Below are 20,670 nucleotides of genomic sequence, written 5' to 3'. Positions count from 1 at the left end.
TAGTCAAGGCTATGGTTTTTCAAGTGGTCATGTATGGATGTGAGAGTTGGACTGTGAAGAAGGCTGAGCACTGAAGAATTGATGCTTTTGAACTGTGGTGTTGGAGAAGACTGTTGAGAGTCCCTTGGACTGCAAGGAGATCCAACCAGTCCATTCTGAAGGAGATCAGTCCTGGGATTTCTTTGGAAGGAATGATGCTGAGGCTGAAACTCCAGTACTTTGGCCACCTCATGCAAAGAGTTGACTCATTGGAAAAGACTCTGATACTGGGAGGGATTGGGGGCAAGAGGAGAAGGGGACGCCAGAGGATGAGATGGCTGGATGGCATCACTGACTCGATGGATGTGAGTCTCAGCGAACTCCGGGAGTTGGTGATGGACAGGGAGGCCTGGCGTGCTGCGATTCATGGGGTCGCAAAGAGTCGGCCACGACTGAGCGGCTGAACTGAACTGATCTGATCTTCTTCAGGCCAATTCCTTATTCAAACTCCTATACATATGCACCTAGTGCACACCTATCACTGTATTACCACTATGCCTTGTTAACTTGTCTGTCATTCAACAGGCTATGAATTTCTGGAGGAAATGAACGGAAGCTATATCAGATCTATTTGTTTAAATACATATAAGTTGTATTGGGGAAATCCTGCTTTTTAATCATTTTATTCTAATGTCTACTATAAAGGAGAAACTAAATGTTTATTGCATTAAGAATGAAAAAATAAATGATATATGTCATTTCCTATGATGTGACTCTCTTTTCTACTCTTTATTTCTGTTAGCTACTACTTTCCCTTAACATTAGTTTTCAATACTGGCTAAGTTTTTTTCTCCTCCAGAGATATGCCTTGAAAATTTATGAGCATGTCCTGGAATATTTTTGAAAATGGAGGTTCAGTGTTCTGGCTCACCTGGATTAATTTCATTTTTAATCTGTACTTTGAAATTTATTGTCCTCATTTTGTCGCTGGTCCTTCTAAATTTTTCACTGACTCAGATTAATCTCAACTTTCTGGGCTGACCTTAATGTTGTCACTTGAATGGAGAAGGTAGCTTTCTGGATGTCAATATTTCATTTCAGGAATAGGAAAGGATGATTTAGTATAGGTAAATTCAATCTCATAGCAAAATAGATGCTTTTATTTAAGGTCGATAATCCTTTTACAGTGACAGTATCACAGTGTTTTGTTTGTTTAAATGCAACCTCTGATTCTTCAACCTTAAGACAGTTAATACAGAGGTGTTCTTACTTATGGGTCAAAAATTAATTTTTATATGTGGCTTTAAACCAGATTTCATTTTGGGGAAATAGACACAATGAGCTCACATCCACCATGAACTGGCTAACTACTTGGCATGCTTTCTGTTACTGTAACTCTGATATAATGCATGGAAGCAAACATTGGTTAAATACCCTCTACAAGTCAAGCACAGACCTAATCCCATGACATTGTCTAATTTATCCTTCTTATGACTTTAGGCACCATCATTCCACTTTAAAAATGAAGAAATGGAAATTTAAAGGAATTAAGTAACTGGTCCATGTTTAGCTAGTAAGACGCAGAGTCAGCATTCAAACCCTGGTTGTTCAGACTTCTGCAGTTTTTCACTCCACCATACTGTTTTGACTTCCCCATCTGTTAAAAAAAGGAAAGGAATTCATGTCAAAATACTGGAACATAGTCACAGTGCTTACATCTTCTCAGAAAACGTCCATGTATCTATTCAAGAATCTATTCTCCACATTGTTAACATCCAGTTAAAGGCTGCTGTTTCAAAGAGGCCTTCCTTTCCTACTCTGATCCGTAGTCATCTTTGCCTTCTTTGAATACCCACCAGACATTTCTTTTATTTCTCTCTGTTAGGGAGTAATAAAGGTAGTGTCTCATCTCCTTGGTCTCTTATGTGCGCTTTGTTTTCCTTAAAAACCTAACATTTTGGCCGTGCTGCACAGCCTGTGGGATCCTACTTCCTCAACTAGGGATTGAACCAGCATCCTCAGCAGTGAAAGCATGGAGTCCCAACCACTGGACTACCAGCGAAGTTCTCCAAGAGCCTAAAATTTTCTAAAGCAAATACTTTATGAATACTTTTTAAATGTTTATTATTGGACTTAGACCAGAACTAGGATCATAGCAGAGCTAGAATCACTTTTCAACTCATGTTGAATTGAAAGAGATTCACATATAAAGAAAATAAACTATTTTTAAATTAAAATATGAAGCCAGATTCATATGATCTTTCAAGTCCATACTGTTTTTGGTGATGATAAGACTTACATTACTTTCAACATTAGAGCTCTTTTTGAAGATTTTGCTTCCCTTCATTATATTGTTGGTTAAATTATTTGAAAAGTACCGCAATCTGGGAAGTCAGAAGTGGTTGGGTTTTAATAGCAGCACTGCTTTTGAATTGTTGGATGTCCTTGAGTCATTCATTTTGCCTTCCTCTCAATTTCTTCAGTTGATAGAATAAAGATAATGATAGCACATAGCTCATTGGATTTCATATAACAATACCTCTAAAGTATCCAAACAGTACTTGACAAATGATTGGCACTCAGCAAACATATATTCCCTTTCTTCCATTAACATTGTCTCAAATCCAGTCTTATCTTTTCCAGTTTACACATAAGAGAAATGAGGAGTTTTCAGGACACAGATCTGATGTGTCCAGATCAATCTTCCTTATCAGGATGCTTGGCATACTTTTATGCTTCTTTCCCAACTACTGCTGTACGGGATCTACTACCTGGCTCCCACCTCCACCTGCTGAAACTCTAGCACCATCGCCTCAGGAGAGCCTTCCTCCATTCTTCCAGCTGGAGCACTATCTCTGCCAGCTCCCTCTAACATTGGACAGAGTATGTTATCTCTGTTCATGGTATCTCTTACAATATTTACCACATTCCATTGTCATAGATTTCACCATGGTCTCATTTCATCTAAGCCCAAGGTTCAGAGACATTCCAGTGCATACTCAAACTACATTCAGAGTTTCAAGGAGCCCCCTCCTTTTATCTGGGGAGCTCCTGAAGGTCTGGCATCACTGTAAAGAAAAGCATCCATGTGGGTCAATTAGGAAAGGCTCAGCAAATCCTTGATGCCCTGGTCAGCATGAATTTCTGGATGATCAATGATCAACAAGCACAGGACTCTTAATGAAAAGTGATCAGCAAAGACAGAATAGCTAATGGACAGGCAATATGGGGGATCCTTTCAGTTTTCCCTTTTTGTTGGGAAAGGAAGGAATTAGGCAGAACCTCAATGCTGACTCCATTCCCCTTTACATTGTCCCCTCCGTTATTTACCCAATTCCTGGCCATATCATTGTCCTACAAGAGTAAACCTCATACTCTTCTTTAGCCTGTATGACTATCATCCTGTATTTATCTCCCTGAATTTTTTCTTATTCTTTTTCCAGATCTCCACTGAAGCATAAGCTCTATTTTACTTCTATCAGGATCTTCTCTTTTGATTCCCCCAAAGTTCAGCCAAACATTTCCTCTTATAAATCAAAAGCTTTTGCTTTCAATTATTGTGTCTGATGTGGACTTCAAGAGCCTATTTTGAAGTTGAAAAAAGTCAACTTTTTTTTCTCTCTGCTTTAACAATTCTGATTCTCAAATTTATTTTGTCGATGTCTCTGACTAAGAAAAAGGTCACATAAAAAAAAGAGCAGAAAGGAAAATTATCAAGGTTGACATTTCAGAATAAGATTTTTGACACAACTTAATATTATCAGTATTTGCATACATCACATCTCTTCCAAAAAGCATAAATTCTTTCAAGCCAAAAGTTTAATCTTGTGTCTCTTTATCTCTTTTCAAAGTACCAAGCAAATGTTTTGTCTTTCATAGAGTAAGTAAATAGTATGTATTTGTTGAATTAAATTGAAAAAGCACAATATATGTTTTTGAAAATCCAAGGGCAAAGCCACATGGAAGAACTTAGGAGCATAATATAATAAATACACAGACACTGTGTTATGCTAATCAATTGATTCAGATATGTAAAGCAATGGAACTTTAAAAATTAAAAACATGCAAAATATTGTATTAGCTGTGCCTAGAAGGCCACATTATAAAAACATGTTAGTGGCATAAATGACACAAAATTAAATGTTTATACATTCAGCTGGAATTCTGTATTCCATCTAATTAAATTATGACTTATTTGATTAGTTATACCTGTGCAGCCAACTCAAAACCAAATTATTTTTATAATATTAGTAAATATTACTTGGAGATATTACAAATGAAGTTTAAAACCTCTTTCTTCTTATTTTAGGTATGTAATATATTGTCTGCCTGATATAATTATATTTCATTATATTTTATGCATTTAATTCTACTCCTTAATAGTACTATTTTATTTAGTTGTTCTTTTCATGGCTATTGTTTTTCTTCAGGTGACAAAGGGGAAAAGGGTTTGCCTGGAATACCTGGTGGAAAAGGCAAAGCAGGTATAATATGCTCATTTTTTCTTTTTTAAATTAATTTTTATTGTAGTGTGGTTGCTTTACAATGTTGTATTAGTTTCTACTGTACAGCAAAATGAATCAGCCACATTTTCTTTATCCATTCCTCTGTTGATAGATATTCAGGTTGCTTTTCTTTTTAATTTTTAACATCATTACAAAACTATTTGTCTCAAAAATAAATATATTTAATAGAAGAACAATAGTCTGTTCAGTGTGATTAACCTCCTTTTCCTTGGGCCAGAGGGAAGGAAGGAAGGAAATTCTCCTCTCTCTCTAGTGGTGACTTTTCAGGCCCTGTGGAAGGGGTGGAAGGACGGTGGTTCATTCCACCTCTGCCACGCTTGCTTGAGGTAGCAATTCTAGTACATCAGGAAGCAGCCCTCATCCCCCTAGACCAAGAGGAAAATCCACAAGGGCCTCAGCAATAGGACCAGCAATAGGCTCAGCCTTTCACCAGAGTCTCAACCAAACACTGGCCAAGCATTTTGCCACCAGCAAACTGGCCTGATGGACAGAGTCCTGGCGGTTACAGAACATGCATCAGTGGTCCGGAAGCCTCTCCCTGATACTGAAAAGAGGACTCTTTCCAGTGCTTGATGCAGGGAAAGAAAGTAGCCCATTCCTGGTGAGCTTCTATTATTTCTATCCGTAAAGGTGTGAGCGCATGCGTGCTTAGTTGCTCAGTCATATCAGACTCTTTGTGATCCCATGGACTGTAGCCTGCCAAGCTTCTCTGTCCATGGGATTTTCCCAGCAAGAATACTGGAGTGGGTTGCCATTTCCTCCTCCAGGGGATCTTCCCAACCCAAGGGATCAAACCCACATCTTTTGCATCTCCTTCATTGGCAAGTGGATTCTCTACCACTGAGCCACCTGGGAAGCCCTTATCCATAAAGATGTAGAGAAGCGTAATTCTAAGAACTGTTTTAAATTCCTTATATTTAACTGTGAATATGGATAAATAAAGCCACAGATTCCCCCCCCCCTTTGGCTAGTAAAATTCATTTTGCTTTTCAACCATCAGAGAAAAAAGCAAATGGAAATGTTGACATGAAGCATCGTTAAATAGGAAAAAAGAAGCATTTACTTTACATCATTTTCCTTACAGCTTTTTCTCAGCCACATTATCAGTAGGTGATTGAAAAGGTAAATGAGTGAAGGGAAATTAGTGGCAGAAATTAAAATCATAGTTAATCCACAAATGGGACAACTTGCTCTTAAAATTATAAGATGAATCTATTCACAAGATTTAAACTTAGTCCTCGAAACATTAAGCTATACTCCAAATGGATAATCAGAATTAACATTAATTTTGTCATGAAAGGTTTCTCCCAACTAACAATACAGTAACACAAGAGAAAACTAGAAATATGTTTTTAAAACGCTGTAAAGATTTTATTCTGAGACTGTAGAGGTACACTCTGTGTTCAACAAAAACGCCAAATGATTCCCAATATGTGAGCAGTGGTTTGTCACATTTACTGTTCTTTTTAAAAAACTGGTTTAGAACTCTCTTTTAACTCCTTCAAATTATTGTAAAAGATATATTCAGAATTCCTGTATATTGGAAACCTTGTCTTTAATAAAAGACAAAAAGCATCACCGTTCACAGAAAAACATAGCTAGACTAGAAAAAGACAGTAAATATTGGGAAGAGAGCAATTGCCTCTCTTATCCATTCTTCATGGGCATCAACATGAATTGACAGCTTTGTCATTTAAAAGGTACTGTCTGTGATTGTGGAAGATACCGAAAAGTTGTTGGACAGCTAGACATCAGTGTGGCTCGCCTTAAGACTTCAATGAAGTTTGTTAAGAATGGTGAGTCTATTCTCATTTGCTTTGTGATATTTATCCACGGATCTATCTCTTTCAACATGGCAATTCTGGGATTTTCCTGGCTGTCTAGTGGTTAGGGCTCTTCCCTTCCACTGCAGGGGGCATGGTTTCTTTCTCTGGCTGAGGAACCAAGATCTTGAATGTCACATGACCTAAATGAATAAATAAATACAAATTTAAAAATAAAACAATCTTTTTCTTAAAGAAACAAAAACAAACCACTGCAATTCCAATATCCCTAGCAGAAACTAACTTAGTTTGGGCAAAGGATTATTGAGATAGTGTGTCCAGTTTATAGCTCTCTTAGAATCCTGATTATCCACTTACTCTAGTATACTTCAGGTCCTGTGGACATACATATGTCCATTCCTATAGGTAGCAAAGGGGATTTTAGTGACAGAGGGGAAGGGAGAAAAGGCAGAGTTTGAGTACCTGGGCCTTAAGAAAAAAAGAGACAAGAGCCCAACAACCAGCATCTTAGAAAATAAAAATAGTAATGAAAACAGTAGTTGCTTTGTTGATTACTTGCAATAATACTAATTTTTATGATTAGACTGAAGTTTAGAGAGATTACCTTGCCCATAGATACACGCTAATTTGCAGTGGAGGAAGGATTTGAATACAAGGATTTGAATTCACTGACTCCTCTGCCCTCAGTACAAGTCAGTGAGAACGTCATGCATTTCTCTAAACTGTGCTAGTCCACGTTAGCCCTTTTTGTTTTCTCTCGTATTTCCCCAGGATGGTTAGCAGTAAGACCCTTAAAGTGGGGCTTATGTGCTCGCTCCTGAGACAGTATGAATCAGGGGGCTGTTCTAGTTGCTGTTACAACTATTTTCACTTTGTTGTACTTTTATTTATTGGGTTGGCCAAAAAGTTCATTTGGGGTTTTCCATACAATGGTACAGAAATATTATAATCCAGGAGTATTTATTTACATTAGTAGAGGCACACAAATGCTACCTTGTGTCCATCCTCATCTTGTAATACTAGAGGCATAGGAAATGTTTGATATTAATTAACCCTCAGTTATAACTCTGGTTATAACCTGTACAGATGCTGCCTCTGACCTGACTTTGACCCCAATGAATAAACCAAACTCCAGAGGTTTAACATAGTGCTATAGTTCTTAACATTTGAGTTCTCATAGTTTTATTTGTAAATTTTAACTTATAGGCCCTTAAGGGTATATATACATATATATGTGTTTGTGTGTGCTTGGACCACAAAGCCCAAAACATATATAGCATATCATGATCTTGGGATGATACTGACTTCCTAATTCTCTCCTGAATCTTACTCAGAAGCTCAATCTATTTTATGTACCTGAAGTGAATTATGTGTTGTTGTTCAGTTTGCTAAGTCCTGTCCAGTTCCTTGAGACCCCATGGACTGCAGCACACCAGTCTTCCCTGTCCTTCACTGTCTCCCGCAGCTTGCTCAAACTCATGTCCGTGGATTCACTGATGTCATCCAACCATCTCATTCTCTATGGCCCCCTTCTCCTCTTGCCTTCAATCTTTCCCATTATCAGGGTCTTTTCCAATGAGTCAGCTCTTCACATCAGGTGTTCAAAGTATTAGAGCTTCAGCTTCAGCATCAGTCCTTCCAATGAATATTCAGGATTGATTTCCTTTAGGATTGACTGATTTGATCTCCTTGCAGTCCAGGAGTGACGTACAGACCATCTCAGTTGATGCATATATTCACAGTCTGGGAACCTGGCCAGAAGTGGATGAAATTCTATATTATTTCTGTATCAGTCCAATAAGCCTTTACCACTATCCTGCACTGTTGCAGGCACTGAGACTACAGAGTGACAAGGACATGGTCTTGGGCCTTAAGATGTTCACAAGCTTAAGAGATACACAATTAGGCTAAAATGTGTTGAGTGCTATGAAGTGAAGGGGTCAGTGGGAACACAGGGGAGAAAGCGCAACAGCACCTGTCTCTGTCCAGGGGCATTGGAAAGGCTCTTATAGGAGAAAACGTTTTGACGGAAATCTGAAGGATGGGTAGGAATTTGCCAGATTAAGCACCAAGAAGACTTTCCAGGCATGAAAGGCATGGAAGGGGAAGAGGGAAGGGTGTGCTCATGGAACTATAAGGGTGGAAAAAGCATACATTAGGGGGGAAAGATTATCTGAGATGAGCTGGGTGACAGTTCATATAACACATCTTTGTCCAAACAGCTCTCTGCTTCACACTGTGTGGGAAGTAAAGGAGGAAAGACAGGGGAGGGCCAGTGACAGGAATTGGTTCTCCATCAGACAGCTACAAAGGTGGACAAAACACTGAAGCAGTGCCTACCTCATGATAGGCAAAAGAATTGTTAAATCTTGAATAAATTTATTTAAATCTAGCAATATTATATACTTAGCTTTTCTCTGTTTGAGACAGATAATCACCTTCTTCTTTTCCTCACTGCAAAGTCATAGCAGGGATTAGGGAAACCGAAGAGAAATTCTACTACATCGTGCAGGAGGAGAAGAACTACAGGGAATCCCTGACCCACTGCCGCATCCGGGGTGGAATGCTAGCCATGCCCAAGGACGAAGCTGCCAACACGCTGCTGGCTGACTACGTCTCCAAGAGTGGCTTCTTCCGGGTGTTCATTGGGGTGAACGACCTGGAGAGGGAGGGTCAGTATGTGTTCACAGATAACACTCCCCTGCAGAACTACAGCAACTGGAAGGAGGGTGAGCCCAGCGACCCCTATGGCCACGAGGACTGTGTGGAGATGCTGAGCTCAGGCAGGTGGAATGATACCGAGTGCCATCTTACCATGTACTTTGTCTGTGAATTCATCAAGAAGAAAAAGTAACGTCCCTCACCCTACACATTCGTCATTTCCCTGGGACTATCGTCGCTGTTATTTTTATCCATCCTTTTCTAATTATACTACATTCATTCTGACTCCAGCCAAGTGAGAAATGCTAGACTAAACTTTGGGATCTTCATCGCCATGCTTATCCACGATGATTTTGATCATTTTCATACATGGTATGTTATTGATTCAGTAGCTCACCAGGTTAGGTGTCCCAAGAGAGAACGTGAATCACTCGTTGTATAGGAGATGGCTGTCTACTTCTCAAATGGAATGCTCTCTTGACATTTGCTCTGTTGACTCTCTCTAAGGCCCTGAACCACTGTCTATATGGCCCAGTGGATGATGAATTGGACAGTGGGTTGATGACTAGGCTCAAAGCCAGATATATGAGAAGGCTTCTATTAGTAATGTCAAGGTATTATCTGTCTTTGAACCCAAGGTCCCCAGTTCTTTGACCAGTCACCCACCACGGCCATAGCCACACTTGCAAGGTCCTCTGTTTGCACAGGCATTGAAATACTTTAACCTTACACCTCTATGTGAGGACCTTCTAGCCTAGTGACCTATTCTAGGCCATGTGGAATCATATAGTTAAATTTTATGCTTCTGATTGACAGCCTTCACTGAAGTATACCAAACATGGGCCGCCTTTATGTACACCCACAACTTAATCCCAGGCCTCCAGATATTAACCCTCTGATCTGAGGAAAAGGGAACTCTAGAAATTGAAAAGATAAAAAGAGAAACAAATATTGTATATTAATGCATGTATGTGGAATCTAGAAAAATGGTACAGATGAATCTATTTGTAGGGCAGGAACAGAGATGCAGATGTGGTGAACAGTCATGTGGAAATGGGGAAGAGGGAGTGAGGAAGAACTGGGAGATGTGGGTTGATGTACTTGCATTGCCATGTGTAAAACATATAGCTAGTGGGAAGCAGCTGTATAGCACAGGGAGCTCAGCTCGGTGCTCTATGGTGACCTGGAAAGGTAGGGTAGGGGAGAGGGAGGGGGTTCCAAAAGATAGGGGATGTATGTATACTATAGCTGATGTACTTGGTGGTGTAGCAGAAACTAACACAACGTTGCAAGGCAACTATACAGCCCCGCCCAAAAAAGAACCATCCCAAAAGAGCAAAGGTTAGTTCCCAAACAATATCATTTATACTCTTGTGCTAAGATGACCTCCTTCTATTAATATGTCTCCATTTTTTCCTCATCTTAGGTTTATCCATAGCAACTTTCCTTCTCTTGGGCCTGGAGAATGAGGGAAAGAGTTTGTGAAGCCTTCAGAGAACTCTGGAAACTTCACAGTGCTACTAACATCATGTCTCTAAGGTCTTTGCCTCTAATATATCACTCATGGTGACATTTCACGGCAGGTGCTTTATTCTGTGTAACTGTATGTTGTAAAAACCTCACATCAGTGGTGCTTTCCTATGATATCACAAGATGTCATTTCCTATGATGTCATTTCCTATGATGTCATTTCCTATGACATTTCTCCCATGACATCACAACAGTGTGTCAAGTATGGCATTTGGAACATGCCTAAGACTCACCTATATTATAATACTAAACTGGTAAAATTCTACTTTGAACTGCAGATCAAACCTCAAAGCAGCTTCATTTGAAATTTAAAAATAAAAGTTCAGCCAAACCCTAGATTATCCCCTTGTAAACTGCTGCTCCTGTTGTAGTTTGTGACATATAATTAGACTGTTTAAAATGCTGGCAAAATAGTTAATGAAGTAAGAGAAACAGATCAACAACATATGTTCACCTTAAACCATCTGTTCATGATTTCATCCATGACTAACTGGTTAGGAGAATGGATTTAATTAGGTTATTTCCGTGAATGTTTCAAGGGTCACAAACTCAGGTCCTACAGGGGCCACACAGATGACATAAATAAATGACGTGGTACAGGTGGGGACCCTGGTACAATGAACACAGACTGCCCTCCTAAAGAAACTGCTTTAGTCGTTGCTGTTTTTGCCGTGAAGGACCCAGGGCCACTACATGATCTGATATTTAAGAGAAGTCAGAAAGCTGGAAATTTGTGAGATAGTTTTCTATTTTTAAAAGATGGTGACTCATGATTCTTAATCTAAATTCTAAGTCATATAAAACAGTCTGCTAGACAAAACTGTGACCTCTCCACTTCTCACCTCTGAAGAAAAGTTCTGAAGGTTCTAACTATATAGTAGGTCATTAGGACACAGTGACGTCAAAGTCAAGGTCGCCCATTTATACCACACTCAATTCAGCTCCAAAGTCAAGGCCAGCCATTTATACCACATTCAATTCAGCTCAATAACAGGAATTTGGTCAATGTTTATCATTCATCAGGTTAATAAACTAGTTATGGATTCAGACTTTTGAGAATATGGCATATTTTGAAGGCAGAGCAATTAAATCAGAATTACAGAGCGAGACGTTAGATCAAAGTCAGGATCCTTGAGTAGAATGCCAGCCAAGAGCTCAAGGAACAAGAGTCTAGAAATACTTTGGTAGGTAGGTTTAGTCGCCAAGTCGTGTCCAGCTCGTGTGACCCCCATGAGGTCACACCCACCAGGTGTGTAGCCCACCAGGCTCCTCTGTCCATGGGATTCTCCAGGCAAGAATACTGGAGTGGGTTGCCATGTCCTCCTCCAGGGGATCTTCCTGACCCAGGGATCGAACCTTGGTCTCCTGTATTGCAGGCAGACTCTCTACCGAATGATCCACCAGGGATGACTTCCAGGATAAGAAAATAGAGAGGGAACAGACACCAAACATTGCCGACAGGCAGCTCACATCGGGACCCATATTCTGAGTCGTTCTAAGCTCCCCTAAGTGTGAATATTAATCATGTGTACTGTCAACTCTATTCTTATTTCTCTTATGATCTTTGTAATAATAACAACATTTCTCTTAATGACTCATCTTTGCTGCCAGTACTTCCAAGAGAAGATGACAGAGTTTCAGTAAATAGGATTTATCCTGCAATCTTGCCTGGGAGAAATTTCGAAGACACCACATACTTGATTAGATTTGTGGTGAAACTTACTTTGTGCTTACAAAATAAATGCCCTCACATATTTATTTTCCAAGTAATCCTGATAAACTCTAAGTATGAAGGGCAGACATTTTTAATGCCATCTTCCCAAAGAGAATACTGAGGTCCAAGGAAGCCAAGCAATTTACCAAAATCAATATGTGAGAAAAGCAGAACTCCAGCCTGCTGATTAAAGCTCTCAATCCAGTGTTCTCTCCTGATTTTACTCTTATTTTGAATGGAATTTCATCCATGATTCTCTTGTGATAACAGAGGTTCAGATAATCTCTCTTTATTACTTTCCAAAGTTAAAGATCAGGGCTAATTAACAGAGATGCTAGCAGTTCAGAAATGTGTGTTACAGATATGGTTCTAGCAGGTTTCTCTTTAAATTTGAGAATGTCTACACATGTCATTCGGAGAAGGCAATGGCAACCACTCCAGTACTGTTGCCTGGAAAATCCCATGGACGGAGGAGCCTGGTAGTCTGTAGTCCATGGGGTTGCTAAGAGTGGGGCACGACTGAGCGACTTCACTTTCACTTTTCACTTTCCTGCATTGGAGAAGGAAATGGCAACCCACTCCAGTATTCTTGCCTGGAGAATCCCAGGGACAGAGGAGCCTAGTGGGCTGCTGTCTGTGGGGTCGCACAGAGTCAGACATGACTGAAGCGACTTAGCAGCAGCAGCAGCAGCACACATGTCATTAAAGTTGAGGAGGTGACAGTGCAGCATCACTATAGTCTTACAGATAACTTACAGGGATAACTATAGGGAAAGCAAAACAAATATCTTAAAGGCATGATACAAATGAACTTATTTAGAAAATAGAAACAGACTCACAGACATAGAGAATGAACTTACGGTTGCCAGGGTGGGGAAAGGATAGGGGGAGGGACAGTTAGGGAGTTTGGGGTGGACAGATACACAATGCTGTATTTAAAATGGATAACCAACAAGGACCTACTTACTGTATAGCAAAGGGAACTCTGCTCAAGTTATGTGGCACCCTGAATGGGAGAGGAGCTTGGGGGAGAATGGATACGTGTATATGTATGGCTGAGTCTCTTTGCTGTCCACCTGAACTGCACAACGTTGTTAATCGGCTATACTCCAATATAAAAATATAAAATGAGCAAGCAATTATTTGTCCCATAACATAATTAAGTAGAGCATTCCCTTAAATAGCATTTAAAATAAATTTCATTCTCAAAAGATAACTATTGATTCAACTTTTTAGGAATATAGCTGGGCATTTCCCAAGGATGACACAAAGGTTCCAGGGGATGAAAATTAAAAATTTATTCACAGCTGCACAACACTGCCTTCTCAAAGCAACACATTCTATAACTAGGCAAGAGGAAAGAGCTTATGTCCAGAGTCATCGCCTAAACACAATAAAAAGGTCCTGTGTTGAGACACATATAACCAACATTGATTACAGTTTGGATAATTCACCCATAAAAACTACTGGTATTAAAAAAAATGTATTTTTTCCTGCTAAGACGTGTGTTGCCCAAATATGAACTGCTTTGACTGTTATTAACCAATTAATTTTTAGCTCTCTGGATTGCATACCTGGAGACATAAAACAGCTATGGAATAAGAAAAGTTAACAAAATAGCAGTACCCACTGCAGTTGCCGCAGTTATGGTATACATACATTTTTTTATATGAGACTTTCTTTTACTGCCCCCCAACAGATGGCCATAAAGTCCATATCCGAAGGGTTTTAGTAATTTGCTAACCCCATTTGAATTCTTTTTCTTACAGTGAACTAAAATACTTCCCTCTGATGTCCATCTGTCTTTCTGCTGTTTATAACTCTGAAAGGCCTGGCCCTGAGACAAGCTAGGGCAGGCTCTTAATGAAAATACAAATCAGGGCAGGAGAACTGTGCTCACTATGGCACTGGTTACTAAGGTGAATATCAAGTTTTGCACATGTCTCTAAACCTAGATGTTATGCCCTACACCCAGTGAGTTCAGATTTTGTTGGTGAGGCATTAGAGGCACAGATAAAGAGTAGAACTGAGATTCAAAATCATGTGAGAATCTCAATTATAAATAATCTATTTATTGGATTGGCTAAATAGTTCTTTTGGGTTTTTCTGTAAGGTGTTACAAAAACCCTGAATGAGCTTCTTGGCCAACCCAGTTTAGGAGAAGGTATATGGTGGACAGGATTAAACTCCAAGGGAGGAGGCTATTAAGAGGTCAGTGGTTTGGTAAGACCTCATTGAGTGGGTTCAAGGCAGGTGTCCAATGCCAGTGGGATGAAGTCCAGGTCAGAGTCCAGATGTGTTAAAACATACATGGTGAACAACTGACTTAGGTGGAGAGTAGAGCTCACTAACTCATTAATTCAGCAAATATACTTGAGCGTTTACTATGATATGAGGGCCAGAGGCACAATGAAAATGAAGACAGATCAGATTCCCAGCCTCATGAACAGAACTCTCCTCTGGCTCATCGAACATCAACGCTACCATAATAAAGCCGAAAAGTTAATCCATTGTTGGGGGTGGAATATATAAACCTATTCTATTTTTACTCCTACTTCCTCTTCAATGTAACACCTTTTCAAAATTATACTGAAACAAGTCAGACAAGGAAACTTTTTTGATAAAAGTACCACAGTACCATTTCTTGAAGAGCAACATTAACATATTTCTTCAAATACATTTTTACATTCCTGTAGGCTGACTAATTTTGATGTGAACAAGAAGTTCCTGCATCATTGGGTATACCCACCCACACCACTTTTTTACAAGACAGAATATATCCTTGTGTCTGTGCTTGGATGAACACTGACCCCTGATAAACGTTCCTCCACATTATTTTCTTCTGGTGACCTACACCAAAATTCAATGAAACCCAGATTTGCCACAGATTGTCACTTTCATAATAAAGACAGGTAGGAAGAAGGGAGAAGTGAATCAGACATTTTATAATTTATTAAAATGTGAGTACGGTTACCTTGAATTAATCACCATGTTGGCATCTGCAGCTGGAAAATAAGAGATCAAACTGTGTCCATACAATTTAAAAATCTATATAACACTTTGGCTGATGTATTTTTCACTTTAAAACCCTTACACAGGCTAATTTATCAAGAGTTAAGTAAGCCTTATTCTTTGTACAAATCTGGTTGTGGGCTTTGGGGGGAGGTGATGGAGATGAAGATTGTATACAGCCCATCCCCTGATACATTTATAGAATGTCAGTTGCGAAGAGTAATCATAAGCTCCATCACAATATGTGAAAAGCCAAGATACAGAAACATTTCCTAAGTCTTGAGAAAATGAGATAAGTGGAGACATAATTACAAAACACATTCAACTTAAATCCAATAAAATCTAGGTGAATATTTTTACTAAGAAGTGTAGAAAATGGGATGGGAGTTGGGTGGTAGGGAGGGGATATATATGTATACATATGGCTGATTCACGATGTTGCACAGCAAAAACTAACACAAGACTGTAAACCAATTATTAATATATTCCAATAAAAAGATTAATATATAAAAAAGAAATATAGCACACATAATGGATAATTGTGGGAGACTCTTTCCTAGGAGATCACAATTTCATATGTATATTTCCTGAATCAACTCAGAGAAGATGATTCTGAAGAAATCTTACCAGAAGAAGTATATGTGTTTTTATACATAGAAGTTTTCTGGAAATGTTTATGTTTAAAATAATAATATGTTTCAGAATATATTTCCCCAAGCTCCCTGATTTTTCTGGTCTTATCTTTGATTCTGCTGACATTGGTACATTTCAGGGACTCAATCTCCGGGAAGAATGAAGGATTTTTGTACAGGCACTTACAAGCCCCAAAGTTCTCTCATCCACAAAACCAAGATATTATCTTTGCCCTAAAGGACCTTAGGACTTAACGAATAGAGTGAGCCAACACAGGAAGCTATTTCCAACACAGTCCAAAATATTGGCCTCTACATTTGAGAAAAAGGAAATCCAAAAATACATTTTGAGACACTGCAGTGAAATATCAAAAAACAGTTTTTTTTTTTTTGAGAAGCTTGAAAATATTTTTCTGAGTTTTCTAACCCTAAACACCCTTGCACAGAGAGATTTTATAAAAAATGTAGGGCAGGGAATAAATATATATGTTTGTGTCTCCATCTTTGAATGTGTAAAAGAAAAAAATTCCTAAGCTCTTCTTTCTTCATATAATTTCCTATATTATTGGGGGTGGGATGGAGCATTACATGACTTCTCCTTTTAAAATGTTGTGTTTTAAGTTTTCCTCATTCTTACATTTTCAAAAATTCAAGAGCTCAGAGCTTCCCTAGTGGTCCAGTGGTTGAGAACCTGCCTGCCAATGCAGGGCACACAGGTTCGATTCCTGGCCTGGGAAAATCCCATATGCCAAGGGGCAACTGAGCCCATGTGCCACAAGTACTGAGGCCTGCACACCCGGGAGCCCATACTACACAATGAGAGAAGCTACTGCACTGAGAAGCCCGAGCGCCACAGCTAGAGAAAGCCCACGCACAGCAACAAGGAAGCCCAGCACAACCAAAAAGAAATTTTAAAAAATTCAACAGCTCAGTATGAACTAATATCCAGGTCTCACCAATTCATGCCTGTATGGATTATCAAGATGGTAGGCACAGAGTGAAATTGTGCAAGAAAAAAAAAAGGGGGGATGTATTCCTTTGATCACCACAAAGCCTCAGGTCCATTTGGACAGAAATAACATGATATCTGGGTCCTGGTATGTAAACTTCTTCCACTGGAAATCTTTACTGTCAAACTTTATAATCACTCCTAAATAATTTGCATACTTGGGATTCTGAAATCTTACATGTAACATAGTTGTGATGGTTTATGAATTCCTGAGAACTCCTAGCCAGAGTTGTTGGAAAACATCCTCACTCTTGGCAGAAGTATAAGTATCACATGGTTACCAGGGTTAGAATTCCTTAGTTCCTTTATTCTTAACTTGGCTTCTTCCATTGACACCCAGTGATGAAGAGTAAAAGGCAATTCCACTTTATTTTGTGCAAAGATCTCTGGAAGTAACCGCACCTTCATTATGTTTCTGTGCTCAGCATCCATAAGAGATCTTTGGATAAGCATTTGATCTAGAGAATCTCCCTCCCTTCAAGTTCAATAAAGTCCACTTCACCTCACCAGAACCAGACAAATCGATTCTAACTGGTATCACAGCTTTGGGAAATATTTGTCATAGAAGAATGTCATTTTTACTGATATACTGTGTAGCTTGGGGTCACAAACACTTCTCACCATGCTTCTACTGGATGACCTTGGCTGAGGCTATTTGGTGTGGTAAAAGATAATGTGGAAAATATTCAATGGCAAGCAGCAGAAGAACCTGAGACTCACTGGACTTTAAAAACCTCAAGGAATTAAACCTTTGAGACTTTGTCATGTTTTATCATTTTCTGTATCTCAACTCTTCCACGGCTTCTCAGAAGTCTCATGTTTAAAATCAAGTACCTCTAACTTCAAGATATTTTGTGGGCATTGAGGTTTCTGGCCACGGTCCTGTGACCTACGTAATCAGCAGCTTCACGCACTGTCATTTTTTAAGACGTAGCTTCTGTTTTCTGTCTCCATGTTCACATTCTCAGCATCCCATCTTTCTGCTAAACTTGACCTCTCCAACTATCCTAGGACAATAAGGAAGAGTTAGTCTCTCATCTACCTCCTTTTGAATGAAGCATAAATTCTTTTTTTCTCATTAACGGACTATGCAAAATAAGACTTTGATTCTTTTATCACCTGGTATTAGGCTTAGCCTTAACCTAATCTGCTGTATTCTCCTTGTTTCTTTTTCTCCCATATAAGCTATTCGATCAATTTTACCATCCAGCTCATGATGCTAAAGGTCTTAAGCTTAGATCAAAGAAATCAAGGATGAATTCAAGGACTGAAGAAATAAAAATCATCAATGCTTTATTAATTAGCAAGAGTGTTATCCATCAAATTATACATCTGAATAAGTTTCCTTTTTCATTTCTCACTAAGATTCACTCAAAATACTGGTAATACTCAGCACCCCACATGAGGAGAGTACTATACTATGAGAAGTCCTGAGCAAATCAAGCTTCCTTCTCTTCGAAAGTCCTTGTCAAAAACAATTTATGTTATTATATGACAATAATTCTGCAAATCAGGAAGCCACATCATATATGCCTAAAGAGTAGGTTCCAGAATTTGAAATTCTATGCTAGCAATTTTAAAAGTTCACTTTACTTGAGTCTGTATCATAGCACATAGACATTTCCCATTCATGTTATTTTAGAGACTTTTCATGGGGAGTCCTGACCAGAGTTCCCCACAGCTATCCTGGACATAGAGGTGGGATTTGAAGGTACAGAAATGAGGTAGGTTGCTTTGGGTTACAATGTTGAGTAAGGAGACCAGATATCCCAAACATGAGATCTGAGTTAATCTATTATTTAAAGGTTAGGGAGAAGGATAGGGGTAGGTTTCTCAGGATACATTGCTAAAGAGTAGACAGAGAATAGTAGTAGACTCAGGAACATTTCAAGAAGGGAGCGTCAACTTTATTCAAAGTCTATGAGAACTCAAAAACAAACCATTAACAAGTACCTGTTGGACTGGTACGTGAAGTCAACATGAAGTCCTAAAAGAACTTAGCAAAAGAAATCTCAACATGACAAGAGAATCAGGAGGTAAAGTAGAGTTGGGTTTAGAGGGTAATGGACTGCAAAGAAGTAGAGATAATATGCGTGTGTGCATGCTAAGTGGCTCCAGTTCAGTTCAGATCAGTTCAGTCGCTCAGTCGTGTCCGACTCTTTGCAACCCCATGAATCGCAGCATGCCAGGCCTCCCTGTCCATCACCAACTCCTGGAGTTCACTCAGACTCACGTCCATCGAGTCAGTGATGCCATCCAGCCATCTCATCCTCTGTTGTCCCCTTCTCCTCCTGCCCCCAATCCCTCCCAGCATCAGAGTCTTTCCAATGAGTCAACTCTTCGCATGAGGTGGCCAAAGTACTGGAGTTTCAGCTTTAGCATCATTCCTTCCAAAGAAATCCCAGGGCTGATCTCCTTCAGAATGGACTGGTTGGATCTCCTTGCAGTCCAAGGGACTCTCAACAGTCTTCTCCAACACCACAGTTCAAAAGCATCAATTCTTTGGCACTCAGCTTTCTTTACAGTCTCTCACAACTCTCACATCCATACATGACCACAGGAAAAACCATAGCCTTGACTAGATGGACCTTTGTTGGCAAAGTAATGTCTCTGCTTTTCAATATGCTATCTAGGTTGATCATAACTTTTCTTCCAAGGAGTAAGAGTAAGAGTCTTTTAATTTCATGGCTGCAGTCACCATCTGCAGTGATTTTGGAGCCCCCCAAAATAAAGTCTGACACTGTTTCCACTGTTTCCCCATCTATTTCCCATGAAGTGATGGGACCAGATGCCATGATCTTTGTTTTCTGAATGTTGAGTTTTAAGCCAACTTTTTTACTCTCCTCTTTCACCTTCATCAAGAGGCTCTTTAGTTCTTCACTTTCTGCCATAAGAGTGGTGTCATCTGCATATCTGAGGTTATTGATATTTCTCCCGGCAATCTTGATTCCAGCTTGTGCTTCTTCCAGTCCAGCGTTTCTCATGATGTACTCTGCATAGAAATTAAATAAGCAGGGTGACAATATACAGCCTTGACGTACTCCTTTTCCTATTTGGAACCAGTCTGTTGTTCCATGTCCAGTTCTAACTGTTGCTTCCTGGCCTGCATACAGATTTCTCAAGAGGCCAGTCAGGTGGTCTGGTATTCCCATCTCTTTCAGAATGTTCCACAGTTTATTGTGATCCACACAGTCTAAGGCTTTGGCATAGTCAATAAAGCAGAAATAGATGTTTTTCTGGAACTCCTTTGCTTTTTCCATGATCCAGCGGATGTTGGCAATTTGATCTCTGGCTCCTCTGCCTTTTCTAAAACCAGCTTGAAACTTTAGGAGTTTTTAAATCGCCAATGCAAAAGGGTCAGATGGAATTCAACTATGCCATCCATATCTGCATATTCTATCATCTCACATCTAAGCACACTCTTGTGATCCCTAATCCTTGAGAACTTAAAAAAAATGTTTCCACAAGACCCTGAAATTCTTTGCTATCATGGGCATCATATGTAAGAAAGGAAAATGTGTATATACAGCTTTATGTTTAAATTCTTCAAAAAGTTACCAATAAATTGGTTATCATGAGTCTATTTTAATTCTAATCATAACAACACATAAAGAAAGACTCAAATTTTATTCTCAATCAGAGTCAACTCAATTAAGCAAAAGTCATTTGTACAAAGAGTGTGTTTCCACATTCCCTCTGCACCACTACTTCTGGGCTTAGAGCTCTCCCTTTGTACTGCTTCAGGCCAGAATATTTTTTTGACTTTTTATTTTATATTGGAGTATACTCAATTACCAATGGTGTGACAGTTTCAAGTGCACTG

General features: G+C 39.3%; 1 protein-coding gene across 3 annotated transcripts in view; it reads left to right on the top strand.

The window, feature by feature from the left end:
- The window catches only part of COLEC10 (collectin subfamily member 10), a 134,317-nt gene extending 120,907 nt beyond the window's left edge, over nt 1-13,410 (top strand). For 2 of the 3 annotated variants that reach the window (XM_061439087.1, XM_061439086.1), the window contains 3 exons: nt 4,410-4,463; nt 6,206-6,301; nt 8,752-13,410. In XM_061439087.1, the coding sequence (XP_061295071.1) occupies nt 4,410-4,463; nt 6,206-6,301; nt 8,752-9,143 (542 nt within the window). In that variant the 3' untranslated portion in view covers nt 9,144-13,410. The remainder of the gene's footprint in view (nt 1-4,409; nt 4,464-6,205; nt 6,302-8,751) is intronic. The other variant, XR_009740878.1, reaches the window with a different exon arrangement.
- Nucleotides 13,411-20,670: the final 7,260 nt, after the last annotated feature.

This window comes from Bos javanicus, chromosome 14 (genome assembly GCF_032452875.1).
Source record: "Bos javanicus breed banteng chromosome 14, ARS-OSU_banteng_1.0, whole genome shotgun sequence".
NCBI lineage: Eukaryota > Metazoa > Chordata > Mammalia > Artiodactyla > Bovidae > Bos > Bos javanicus.
The sequence above is the reverse complement of the archived record's forward strand: the minus strand, read 5'-3'. Positions and strand labels throughout refer to the sequence as shown.